Source organism: Leptodactylus fuscus, chromosome 7 (assembly GCF_031893055.1).
Source record: "Leptodactylus fuscus isolate aLepFus1 chromosome 7, aLepFus1.hap2, whole genome shotgun sequence".
Lineage (NCBI taxonomy): Eukaryota > Metazoa > Chordata > Amphibia > Anura > Leptodactylidae > Leptodactylus > Leptodactylus fuscus.
Genome location: NC_134271.1, coordinates 108,465,325 through 108,478,685, shown reverse-complemented (window position 1 = coordinate 108,478,685; position 13,361 = coordinate 108,465,325). Strand labels below are relative to the sequence as shown.

The 13,361-nt window shown below is 43.0% G+C and overlaps 1 protein-coding gene across 1 annotated transcript; it reads left to right on the top strand.

The window, feature by feature from the left end:
• The first annotated feature begins 3,697 nt into the window (after positions 1 to 3,697).
• PSMA3 (proteasome 20S subunit alpha 3) lies at positions 3,698 to 11,433 on the top strand. Its single transcript, XM_075282708.1, has 11 exons — positions 3,698 to 3,827; positions 4,896 to 4,978; positions 5,348 to 5,471; positions 6,615 to 6,716; positions 6,798 to 6,871; positions 8,728 to 8,800; positions 9,385 to 9,450; positions 10,117 to 10,163; positions 10,357 to 10,424; positions 11,118 to 11,182; positions 11,271 to 11,433. The coding sequence occupies exons 1-11, from the start codon at positions 3,807 to 3,809 to the stop codon at positions 11,313 to 11,315; spliced, it is 768 nt and encodes a 255-aa protein (XP_075138809.1). The 5' UTR covers positions 3,698 to 3,806; the 3' UTR covers positions 11,316 to 11,433.
• Positions 11,434 to 13,361: the final 1,928 nt, after the last annotated feature.

Below are 13,361 nucleotides of genomic sequence, written 5' to 3'. Positions count from 1 at the left end.
GGTTAGGCCTCTGTTTTTCTGATATACAGCTCCTCACCACTAGGGGGAGCTTACTCAGTTTACTTGCTCTGGTTTTTACCCAGAATTCAGCAATGAAACCGTATACAGTAAGTACATAAATTTCTACTACATCAGGAATATCCAGCCCAAAGGAAACTGTTGGAAAACTACTCAGGCTGGCATAAAACAGTAAAAGAAGACATACCTTGCTGATCCTTAAAGAGGACCTTTCATGGTTTGGGGCACAGGCAGTTCTATATACTGCTGGAAAGTAGTATATAGCGCCATAGGTGCTGCTATGGAGAAGGACATTCCTGACAGACTGTCAGAAACGCCCTTCTGACTGTAAAGAGCTACGGTACCGGGGCCGATAGCTCTTTACCCGGGGGCACAGATCGGGAAAGCCGACAGTGCGCTGAATTCACTGCAATGTCGGCTTTCCAGCAGTATATGGAACTGCCTGTGCCCCAAACCATGAAAGGTCCTCTTTAACCAATCTCTCCACTTCTGTTTTTTCGCTTCCCACCTTCCAGAAGCCATAACTTTTTTTTTATTTTTGCATTCATAGAGCTGTATGAAGACTTAATTTTTAAACATTTTTAAAAAATAGGGGCGGCGGTCTTTTTTTAATTGCCTACTACTTATTGTATTGACCCACAAACAGTATATCACCCCCCTTTTTAAGTGACCTACACACACAGCATATGAACCCATTTTGCCCACTCTTCTGGGACTCTTGGAGGTCACTCATTATTTTGTGAGCCTACCAGACATCCCAACTTCTGGAAGAGTTGACAAGTTTCATGATTTGTAATGTTTGGATATGGAATAGGAATCTTGTGTTTAAACAGTAAATATTAAGATGGCAGTTCCCACAGAAATCATGGAATTTATATTACTTTTAAACAATCACTAACTTTTCAGACAACTTAGTCTCATTTCATAGAGTAAATCTGGTCCATAATGTAATGCACTAATAATATGGCTGCTCTCTGCCTGAAAACCTCTTTAAAGTCCCTGCCACTAAGTAAGGTAAAGTAAGGTAAGGTTCCTCCAAAATACATTAGATAAGCAAGACTGAATCGCAGGGAGTGGAGGGGGGAATTCGGTTCTGTCTTGACACAGTGAATGCATAGGGGAGGGGTTAATTCTCCTCACAGCCTGTTCAAACGTTTCTGCAAACTGTTGCTATGTGCAAAAAACGAATGATTCTGCAAATATCATAGCCGAAACATAACAAAAGTTTGCTATGTTTTTACATCTACTTCTGGCTGCTTCTGTGATTACAGATGGGATATTATTCACAGATAGCAAGAATCTTTCCTGCTCAGAGCTTTTTCCCCCCCAATGTGTTCTTCCTGCTTGCCTGTGTGTATTTACAATCCAGTGTTCCCAGATCTCCTATCTTACGGGCACTTTTCTCAGAAATTTGCTATTATACAGTTACTGTTGGCAGTCTAGATTTTAGACTGCCATTGTTAGTCTGAATTGAACTGTGGTTGGTTGGTCATACAGCTACCTGTAACCTACCTGTCTCAAACGCATGAGCAACCTAAAACTTTTCGAGTGTTTGCCTATTCCAGACCCTTGAAAAATTAAGCGATGAAAGTTGTTCACTGCTAATAAAGTGCTAAAAATAGACACAGTAAATGATGGACACTTTGTGGGTGTGTTCGTAGTACAAACACTTGTCCACAATACAAAATTCCCCACAGTCTAGCCCATATACAAAAGACCATGGCAGATAAAATCCAATACAACAGATTTTGGTACTGGCCATCTTTAGATGATGGTTGGCTTCTATGTGATGAACTGACGTAAGTTTATGTACAACCATCCAGCAGCAGACAGTCAAACATCTGCCACTTCAGAAGTATAAAATCTAACCTTTATGGCTAGCTTAAAGAGGACCTTTCATCAGATCGGGCACAGGCAGTTTTATATACTGCTGGAAAGCTGACAGGCTTTCCCGATCTGTGCCCGGTGTAAAGCGCTATCGGTCCCTGTACCATAGGGCTTTACAGTCAGAAGGGCGTTTCTGACAGTTAGCCAGGGACGCCCTTCTGCCCAGCAGCGCCTATCGCGCTGTACAGTGTGAGCGGGGAGGAACGCCCCCTCCCTCTGCTCACAGTGCTCATCCATAGATGAGTATTATCAGGAGGGGAGGGGGCGTTCCTCCCCAGTCTTAGAGCACAGCGCGATAGGCACTGCTGGGCAGAAGGGCGTCCCTGGCTAACTGTCAGAAATGCCCTTCTGACACTAAAGCGCTACGGTACCGGGACCGATAGCGCTTTACACCGGGCACAGATCAGGAAAGCCGATAGTGCGCTGAATTCAGCGCACTGTCAGCTTTCCAGCAGTATATAAAACTGCATGTGCCCAATCTGATGAAAGGTCCTCTTTAAAGGGAACTTGGCACCATGAAAATGTGTAATCTGGAGCTATCTCTGTATGGAAAGTCACTGCTAGGACTGCTCACTAGACTCAATTACTCTTTTTTTTTTCACATCAAAAGAACATATGGATAAATGGCAAGGTATACAGAATCTTTTCCCGTAAAACTATATATTAATCTGATCAGCTCCTCCTGCTCTATAACATGCTGCCTACAGTATAAAACATAAAGACCGGGAAAAGTACAGAGCGCTACTGGGAAATGATGAGAGATAAAATGAGCTAATTTTATTAGGTTCCAATCACAGTGTTAAAAAGGGCTATGCGTTTCGACACTGGTCGGGTGTCTTGTTGGTTCCCACACTCTGACAGCTCAAGAAATTTGTAGCCTGACGAAGACACCCAACCGGTGTCGAAACGCGTAGCCTTTGTTAGCACTGTCATTGGAACCTAATAACATTAGCTTTTTAGCTCATTTTACCTCTCATCTTTTTCCGGTCTTATTTGTTTTATATTGTGCTATTTGCACCACCCACTCAGGTTGATGCCCGGGTAAGAGCTGCAATTGACACCTCTGGGTCCCTCCAAGTACCTCTCAATGGGCGTCCAGTACACTTTTTATCACAGACAATGCTGCCTACAGATTAGACTACCTTTTCATGGTGATAGGTTCCCTTTAAATCAGAACAGTATCAGTAATGGGTAGGGGAGGGGGCAGACTACTCCCTACTATGGAGCCCCCTCTCTGACGTTAGGTCCACACTAGTGTTCAGCTTTTTGTTCTTCAGGTCTTTTTGGAAACTTAATCGATTTAAAAAGCGGTTAACCAGAGGAACCCGGAGACCTCATGGACTATAATGGGGTTCACTGTGTTTCCGCCAGGTTTCTGGCGGGAAATGGGAAGTCCTTCTTGCATTTTTCAAGCAGATTTGGGGACAGAAACCCTGAATAGAGTTTGAGTGCTGGTGTGAACCCAGCCTGAGACAGAAATGTAAACTGTGTTGCAGCCATAATAGGGCTATTAGCCGCGAAAAGCGGATAGGACACAACTTATGAAGGGTGATACAGTCATAGAACAGACTGCCCAGCAAGACCCTGCACATATTTCAACTTTTCATGAAAACTCAGGTTCCCTTTAATTATTGTATTATACTGCTCACACAGAAAAGAAAACTGTGCATAGCAGACCTCCCACCACTGGAGGGCGCTCTTCACCATCGTCCGCTCGCACATACAAAAACCAACCTTACTAATAAGATAGGCTCCACTATTGCGCATGCGCTCTAGTAAGAAGCCGCTGACTGGTCTGTGACTGAGCAATCAGATAGCAGGATACTGGCTGGTGAGTGTTCGGAGGAAGACTGGAGTGAAAGTGCCGTCTCACCGCCAGAGTCTACGGAGCGCTGTCAGACATGAGTTCTATCGGGACCGGGGTGAGTGGCTGCTGAGTGCCGGAGACGTGTTGCCCTTCTCGAGAATGACAAGCGATCTGTGAGGGCCTTGTGCTGGCAGTGGCTGATTCACTAGAGCCGGGGTCCTGGCGGGGTCTGTGTCTTTGTGCGGTGGGGTGAGCGGGAGAGCAGGTAGTGCAGGAGCTGCGCCCCCGGGCTGTGGTATTCTAGCACTGCCGGTGTGGGCGAGGGGGCCGGTGCTGACTCACTGACTGCTAGTGAAAGTGAAAGCACCCCGTCCTGATGGAGGACCTGCCTTAAAGGGGGATTCCAGCTTTGTACGATTGAAGCTGTATCCCTGTGTGATGCAGTCATACCAATATCTGACATCCTTTGTTTGCTGACAGTGGATGACATTCTAGTTTAGGTCCCAGAGCTAGCAATATCCTGAGCATGTTCTTTATACACAGCTCTGTCACTTAAAGGGATATGGTGCCATCTAAGCCAAGTCATTCCCCATCTAGAGAATAGTAAATAACTTGCAGGTCACTGGGGGTCTGATCATTGAGACCCCCATCAGTCAGGAGTACAGGGGTGTTTTATCTCCATTTAGGAATGGAGTGTTAGATGGGCAGCACACCGCTCCTTTCATTTCAATGGGAGCGTCAGAGATACCCAAGTGCTGTACTTTGGCATACTGCTCCTTTCAGAGAGGGGGACCAAACTCTCCTGAATTGATGGGAGGGTCCAACCACTGAGACCCCCACCAGACTTCAAGGTATCCTATAGCTAAGATGGGCGTACATTTTTAAAGGGGTATTCCTGTCATTACAAGTCATCCCTTGTCCAGAGGGTGGATGATAAGTGCCAGGAGCACTGCTGTTCAGGAAGGAGGCAGAAGGGGACGCAACGCTATTCCAGTACTGCTCTCCCTTTGTGGTCAAGGGGGAGGGCGTCTCATAAGTTGGACCCTCACTGATCATATAAAGGAATATGATATCCTAGTGAAGAAGAGAAGGAGTGCACCTTTAAAGCAGCTCAGGAGCGGAACTTCATTCTCATTTCAGTAAAATGTGTGTGTTACAGAGAGTTCTTTCTGTTTGGTTACAGTACGATCTGTCGGCCTCTACATTCTCCCCAGATGGCAGAGTATTTCAGATGGAATATGCGGGTAAAGCTGTAGAAAACAGTAGGTAAGTTCTGATTTTCCAGGTTTCTTCTCCAATTAAAGGTACATTGTGTTCTGGCTAGTGAGTACCCGAGGTGGAAGACGCAGGACATTGGGGTTAAAGACCACTAAAGAGAGTCATGTACTGCCCGTTCAGGCTCTGATCATGCCATAGCACAGTATAGCAGTTTGCTCTGTTGGCCATAACCATTCTTTCCCTCAGGCCTCGGTCTGTAAATGGACCCTGAAGACTCTTTAAGACCACAGTGCTGTAATATGAAACAAACGGAGGGAGAGAACTGTATTATAAAAGGGAAAACCAAATGTAGAATCTCAGTTTCCACTGGCTGATGTAAAGTTTCCACAATTTTTATACGAGACTCTTCTCTTTCAGCACTGCCATTGGCATCAGATGTAAAGATGGCATTGTGTTTGGTGTAGAGAAGCTTGTGTTATCTAAACTCTATGAAGAAGGTTCTAACAAGCGCATCTTCAATGTGGATCGGCACGTTGGCATGGTAAGGATAGCGCCTTAAAGGTACACTCAATCGAAACTCTTATCTTGTGTTATGTCTAAGGAGGAGCTGCTAAGTTCTGTGGACATGCAAGGAGTGTTTTTTTTCCCCTTTTTAACCTCTTCAGTTGACATTTTGAGCTCTTTTAGGGTCTATTTACAGGTGTCAGATTTGACACCGATTTTTGTGTGGAGTCTGCCAAAATTTTAGTCTTTTGCAGATAAAGAATGAATAATATAGTGCTAGCCTAGACTTTTCTGCTTCTAGCTTACATACATTGATCTTATACACAGACAGGCCCAAGATGTGCTACAGCTAAGAAACCTATATGTCTTATTAATTGTGGCATATCTGATGCTAGGGAGGATTATATTAAAGGGGTTTTCCAGGCAAAACATTTGTAATGACCTATCCTTGGGAGAAGTGATCAGTATCCAGTGAGTGGAGTCTAACACACAGCTCATCTGACAGCAGCAGCTACAGTGCTGTTAATAGACAGTGCACAAACTTGGAACCGTCTCTCTAGCTCCAGCCACTGTGTAGTGTCAAGGCAATAGACACGGAGCTGCAGTAGCTGCCACTACACAGCGGACAGAGCTTTCTGCTTCTAGATCTATGTCCTGTTAGCAGCACCATGGCTACTGATATTAGTATGGTCGGACGTCAGGATATAAAACGCTGCCTGGAAAACACCTTTAAGACCAACATGTAAAACTCAGTTTGCTATAATTTTGGCACATAATCTTGGTGCAAAGAAATGGGTGGTGTAAACTAGGGGTCAGCAACCTTCAGCACCCCCTGGATGTACACTTGCTCAGCTCTTCGGACTCCCATAGAAGTGAATGGAGCATGCTGGGAATTGTAGTTTCAAAAACAGCTGGAGCGCTGAAGGTTGCTGACCCCTGGATCAGGCAGGTGATCACTTCAGCCACTGTGATGAATCTGGTACATCTTAAGAATACTCTAAGGCTAGATTTGCACATGTATTTATCAGATTTACCTTCCTGATCATGTCATTGAGGATGACCTTGTGTGAGATGCTTCTACCTGCTTATGTCTTATTATATAATTAAGGAAACTCTCTTTATTAACTGGTTTAAAGAGAAACGTGTTGGACTATGACGAGCCTTGTGTTGTGTCCTGCAGGCTGTCGCTGGACTATTGGCAGATGCTCGTTGCTTGGCAGACATTGCTCGAGAGGAAGCTTCCAATTTTAGATCAAACTATGGCTATGACATTCCATTAAAGGTACAGTAGTCTGCTGAGTAATGGGTTACCCCACATTTTGGTTTGTATTCTTACTGATGTAGCTCTTTTGTTTCTGTGCAGCATCTTGCAGACAGAGTGGCCATGTATGTACACACCTATACACTGTACAGCGCTGTCAGACCGTTCGGATGCGGGTAAGGAAGGACATTGGCCTTCAGGCAGCACTAATGGTTTGCTGGAATGTATATTAATTGGTTCTGCAGTTATGCTGGTTTTCAGGTCCATGTACACTGTACTGCCATATTGTCCTTGTGTAGCAGCATATGTTGCCTCTGAGAAGCTTCATGAGCATTGCTTTTATTCTACAGCAAATTCTTTCAGCAAATGAATGTTATTGTTTGTATTTTAAAAAGTTATATACAATTTTCCATTATACTTTCTGTATTGGAATTCCTCTGTTTTCTAAATTTATGCTTATTCAGTGGATAATAATCAGTCCGTGGTCATGTGATATGTAGTCCATGGTTGGTCATGTGATAAACACAGGTGCACAGCCCATTACATTACATGACCATGGATGGATTTTTATCCACTGGCAGTAAACAATGAATGACAGCACAGCAAGCAGAGATTAAGTAAACTGTTAGCGATGGATACAGAAAATATATTGGAAAATTTTCAATATGCAAACAGTAACATTAATTTGATGACACCAGACAACCCCTTTAAATCCAGCAGGAGATGTGCAGTTCTGTCTGCACCTTAGAATGGCTTCCAGGATTTTTATTTAGCTTACTTTGGCCAGTGTTTTTTCTATGCAGTGTTTGGAACCAGCCCCTTTCCCATGGGTTACTCCGCCATCTTCCTCCTCTCCCATTTTTACGTGTATTTACCTGGCAGGGGAGGGGCGGCTAGAGCTGACTTTACTATAGTCTTCCAGCCCCCATAATACAGTTAAATACCTCTGAAAACAGGGAAGGACGGATGAGCGACCTGAGGGACAGATGTTGTACCAATCATGTGACCTGGGATCAGAACCAATCCCCGGGTCCTGCATGAAGAAACCGCTGGCCAATGTAAGTTAAATAGAAAAAGAATATCTCTGGACAACCCATTTTACCTTTTGATACAGTTCCCTGTAACGACTAGTCTTCTCAGGGTTCTACACACCTTTTGTTTGGGGTGACTAGATGTTTTCTGAGCTATAATTGGGTTATTCACAAAATTCCGCCTTATCCGCTATTCGCAGGATCAGTGATAAAATGATTTATTGGTTGGGGTCTGACTGCTCGAACCTTTGCACAATCATAAGAACTAAATTCACTAAATGTGTCGATTTATCTGTTATGTACCCAGCTTAAACGTATGAACTTAGAGTAGGGGAGTAAATCCTACCCAAAAAGGGACAATAAAATATAACCTTTATTGGTAAAATTAAAACACCCAAAAGGTGTTTTAATTTTACCAATAAAGGTTATATTTTATTGTCCCTTTTTGGGTAGGATTTACTCCCCTACTCTAAGTTCATACAATCATAAGAACTGGAAGCAGTTTTCTTTTTTTGTAACATTCTTTTATTAAAGATTTTAAAGTATATAGAAAAGGAGGAAGGGAGTTCTTAGTAAGGGGGGGGAGGATCAAAATATGTTCACAATACAAGGGATATAGACAAGCCACAAATAAGCATAGCAATCATAGCATTCTTCAGTCTTGTAGGTCCAAATAGCATCTAACTTAATATAACTGATAGGTAGGTAAGAGGGAACAGGGAAAGAAGAGGGAATTAGGGGAGAGAAAAGGGGAGTCAGTAGGTCAGGGTGAGACAGGGAAGTGACTTGTGAGGAGAGAGCTTCACGTCAAGATGTATGATGTGGTTAAAAAGCGGTTTGTAACTCTAGTCATTTTTAGCACGTATTACTATTGTACTATTCTACACTTTCTGATGAGCTCTTTCATAGATTTTGTCTCATCACGGGTCTTCTTAATGGGACAAAGTGTGAAGGGCTTTTAGGGAATTGCTTTTACTACTGCCTCTTGTGGTGTTTTGCAGATTTATGTTGGGATCTTACAATGAAGATGATGGCGCTCAGTTGTACATGATCGACCCATCAGGTGTAGCCTATGTAAGTTTGCTTGTACATCACTGTAGCTTTCTACTTACTCACCGACAGGCAGTGAAATACCTAGAATTTCCATCATCCAGTAGTTTAACTCCACAAGGTGCTGCCTTGTTGGAAGTTTTTTTTATTTCTGTATGTGTATACTTAATACTCAATGCACTGCTGGTTTTGACATTACTAAAACCCTTAGATTCCTTTTACTTGATAACATTTGCTTGTAAAACTAAATAGCTGTAGGTGGATCTCACCCCATTGCTCTCACGCTTCAGCTGAAGATTTGGGAGGTGCATTGTATTTCTAGATTACCCATGACTCATTCTGAGGGCAGAAGACAAACCACGAGATATTGCACTTACCTCAGTCTATAAACTCTTGCCTCCTTTCCTCCCGTACATATTAGTAGATGTGAAAATTGCTTGAGCCATCATGAATGACGCATAGTAGAGTTTTATGATGTGAAGCTGCACTTATGACACTTGTTCACACATGATCTCTGTTTTCCCTCTAACCTATGTATCCTATACATACATATTGATCTTTGATATGCGATGCCTTGATGGTAAATAATTGCTTTCTCTGCTCCTCAGGGCTATTGGGGATGTTCCATTGGGAAAGCCAAACAAGCAGCCAAGACAGAGATTGAAAAACTTCAGGTGAGTGTGTTGTACAGCAGTGGGGTCATGGCCTCTATGATTTCCTTCATGTCCCAGCACAGATATGATCTATACTACGACACATGTAATGTAAATGTTATCATCAGTGCCCACAGTAAGGGGAAAGAAGGTGGTGATGCCTCTATTCTTCATGTTACAAAGTATGCAGCCTGTGATAGTGGGACTAAAAGGAGTAAGTGTCAAAAAGAACGGCCTATTTGTACTGATGAGGTGTGAGACAGTAGTCAGTAAGTGGTTAAACAGGACTTGTCAGGCTGAACATGGCGTCTGATTTGCAGACACTGTATTTTATAGCAAGAGCTGAGTTGGGAAAAGATTCAGTATAACGTGTCATGTATTTAGATCTCTGCTTATCCTGGAGTTAGTCCCATGCAGCTGGCAATGCTTCCTGATGGCAGTTAGGCCCGGGACAGGCAGTCCGAGTCCATTGGGCGGTCCTACTCAGTGACTAAAGCTTGAATAATACTGAATCTTTTCCCACAAAACTTTATAGAAGTCTGCTCAGCTCATCCTCTTTAATAAGCTGCCTCCAGACAGGATAGTCTGTATGACATGGCAGGTTCTCTCCAAATGCCTCTGCTTGTTTACTCCTTATTCTGCCAAATTTATGTTGGGTTAGTAATTGTATTATTATATATTTCTCAGATGAAGGAAATGACATGTCGGGAAGTGGTGAAAGAAGTAGCAAAGATGTAAGTATAGAAGGGGTTGAAAATGGAATCTTTGATAGAAATGTAGTCTTGGCCTTTAGGAAGTTTTCTTTGTAGAAGCAGAGGGTTCCCCTACTAAAGATCTCTAATAGACAGAACGGGACATGCCTAATGGGAATTGTGCACACTTGTGGAATGTACTTCCATCCATTGTCAACTTTCCTCTTCCTTCCAGAATCTATATTGTCCATGATGAAGTAAAAGATAAAGCATTTGAACTGGAGCTGAGCTGGGTTGGAGAGAGTAAGAATCTATTTATTTATTAATCATAATTTACAGATACCAATTTTATCAGTAATATTGAATATTTGCCTGTTTTTGTCCAGTCATAATATTTTATTTTTTTTGTTTCACCCAGTGATTCCCAGTAAGGGAGGGATCACACTCTGGTTGAGATGATGGTCTCATGCCTTCATGCAACATTATCTGCATACTTAGGACTGAGATCATTTCTGCAATATGTGGACCATAACTTTACAGCATAGGACAATCCCAATATATAGTTAGGTCCAGGTCATACGTAAACATTTTCTTTCAAAATGCTCATGTTCTAGGTTATGCATTAGAATAGCGCCCCCTACTGCTTTTGTCCAACCAGGTATTTTTGGTGTGGTGAACTGCCTGCCTCTGAGGCTGTAGTAATGTTATCTGCATGACTGGGCAGCTCCAGGAGTAGAGAGAGGCAAGACTGAGCATGTGCGTCCATCTCTGCTTATTGAGTGGGATGGACACAGAAAAGCTCTACAATACAAACCACAGGTGATGCTATTCTAATATAATTTATGGGATATAAGTGTAATAACTTGTACTAAATTTCCCTACATAGTGGTCTCCATTTGACAACACTATAGAAGCTGTAAGTATCTTGAATGATATGCAGTATGTATTGTAGTACAAAAAACATTTATTCTATACATCGCCAATATTTTCTGACAGTAACTAATGGAAGACATGAAATCGTACCAAAAGAGATCAGAGAAGAAGCAGAGAAATATGCAAAGGTAAAAGTGACCATCAGGCGTCCGTTTTTATTTTGGTCCACAGCATTTGTGTGCTCGCTCTAAAGCCATGTTGTATTCTCTCTGGCAGGAATCTTTAGAGGAAGAGGATGACTCTGATGATGACAACATGTAACTTACCGTGTCTTCTTTTTCTGTGCGACTACTTCAACTTTACTCCCATGACTGTTTTTATATGTATGGACCTGAAACAAACATGTGGCGACTGGCAATAAAACCACTGTTTACACAGATTGTGTCACGGGCATTGTTGTATGGCTTGCTAGTAAAACCTGCATTGCTGTTCTCTGGGTGATAGGTAAATGACAAACCAGTAAGGGGTTGTTTTTTTTTTTTTTTTTTTAGTATTTTTGACAAGAGGGGAGTCCCTTGGACTAAACAGTGTTTTAACAGGCTCCCTGAAATATCCCATTTTGCCTATGGTGCTTCTGGGAAACTGAAAACTTGCCGCTGCATTGCCCTGCAAGCTGCAAACCCAGCCCTGGGATCACTGTACTTTTAGATGCTCCTAGCAAATAGAACCTCTAGTTTACTTTTTCTTCCCACCCATGTAATTTACTTGTTAATGTATCTCTTATTGGGTTCTGTATTATACATGTGGCATCCACTATAACTCCTAATGTGCTTTGACAGGTGTAGGACACTGGCCCTATGACTTACAAATACATGTGTGGCTAGAGCAGACTCCCATGTACGTCAGTCAGGGATTGCATCCACACATAATAAGCACTGCAATAGGGCCTGTATGAAGTGGCCAACTCTACAGCGCACTGCTACCAGAGATCTGTAAGTCACATATTAGTATCCATACATGGTTTTGCTGCATTTCCTGTAAATCTAAGAGAAAATGGTATGTGGGTAGTGGCAGTTCTGCCATATTACAGGTCTCTCCTATACTATTGCCAGATTATAGGAGCAGCCTCTAGTTCTAAATGGGCAGTAACGAAGTCCACCTTAGGCTAAATTCACACAGGGTTTTTTTGTTTCTTTTTGGCGGGGGAGACCAGATTTTGATGTGGAATTCGGTCCAAAAAAAAAAAAAAAAAAAAGCCTCCCAATGACTTCAGTGGGAGCCGTTCTTTTTTTTTTTCGCAAGCTGCCTTTTCTTGCCGTGGATTCTGCGGCTGTCAGCGGGGACGCGACACTCCCTCCTGACTAGGCCCATTCAATTGGGCCTAATCCGGAGCAGAATGCAGCGACAGTCGCGGCTAGCCATGAGAGACTGTTTTTGGACCAGATTCTGAGGCGGCTTCCCACGTCAAAATCCGGTCCAAAAAACCTGTGTGAATTCAGCCTTAGTAGTTCCAGCAGGGTCTCCTGCACAGCAACCCCCCTCCGTACATAGTACAGTAGTCACAGAACTATAAATCTTCACCCCTCATTCACAAGTGACAGCAGAAATGCCACCAAGTCTTTTGTGGTCCCCCTCTTCATGTAATGTCTGCCAAGGCCTATGCAATACTCCTGTCTTCTACCGATTTACTGTATGAGTTTGCTAGCCATGTCACCACAGCTGCCATGTGCAGTCTTTGACCACATTTGTTATAGCTGGCTGCTGTAAATAACCAGATCATGCAAAATGCTAGGGGCAGGAAGGAACAAATAAGAAAAAAAAATTGTCACCCCAGGGCTAGAGCAAATACTTATGCCATGTCACCAGTGTAAGTATGGATAAACAGCATCCCGTTGTAAAATCACTGAAAAAGGAATGTACATGACCCTCTCAGAGAGGTAGGTTGTACTGCCAACTCACACCTGAAAGTTTTCACTAAAGTGCAGTGATCTGTAGGATTCATGTGGCACACTGTTCAGTAGCCATGCCTGTCATGATGGCAATCCTGGCCATACAATGAGAACAGAGTGTACTCCAATAAACCACTTATCAGTAAAATGGCTGTGGATGGAAAAAAGGTGAGGAACAATAATGCACTTCCTAGCAGCAGCCACTAGGTGGTGTTACGTCTCTCTAAGAAGAGCATCAAGCTGTGTGGGTGTGGAAGAGTTCTCAAACTGCTGTCAAAACGCGCTGGCTCCATTCCAATGTTGCTGTTTGTTCTGCACTAGTGGGGGAGGAGGTTTCAGAAAAGCAGGTCATTACAGAAAGCGATGACAACTGCAAGCACTCCATTGTCAGGAATTAAACAGCTGGGAGAGATAATAA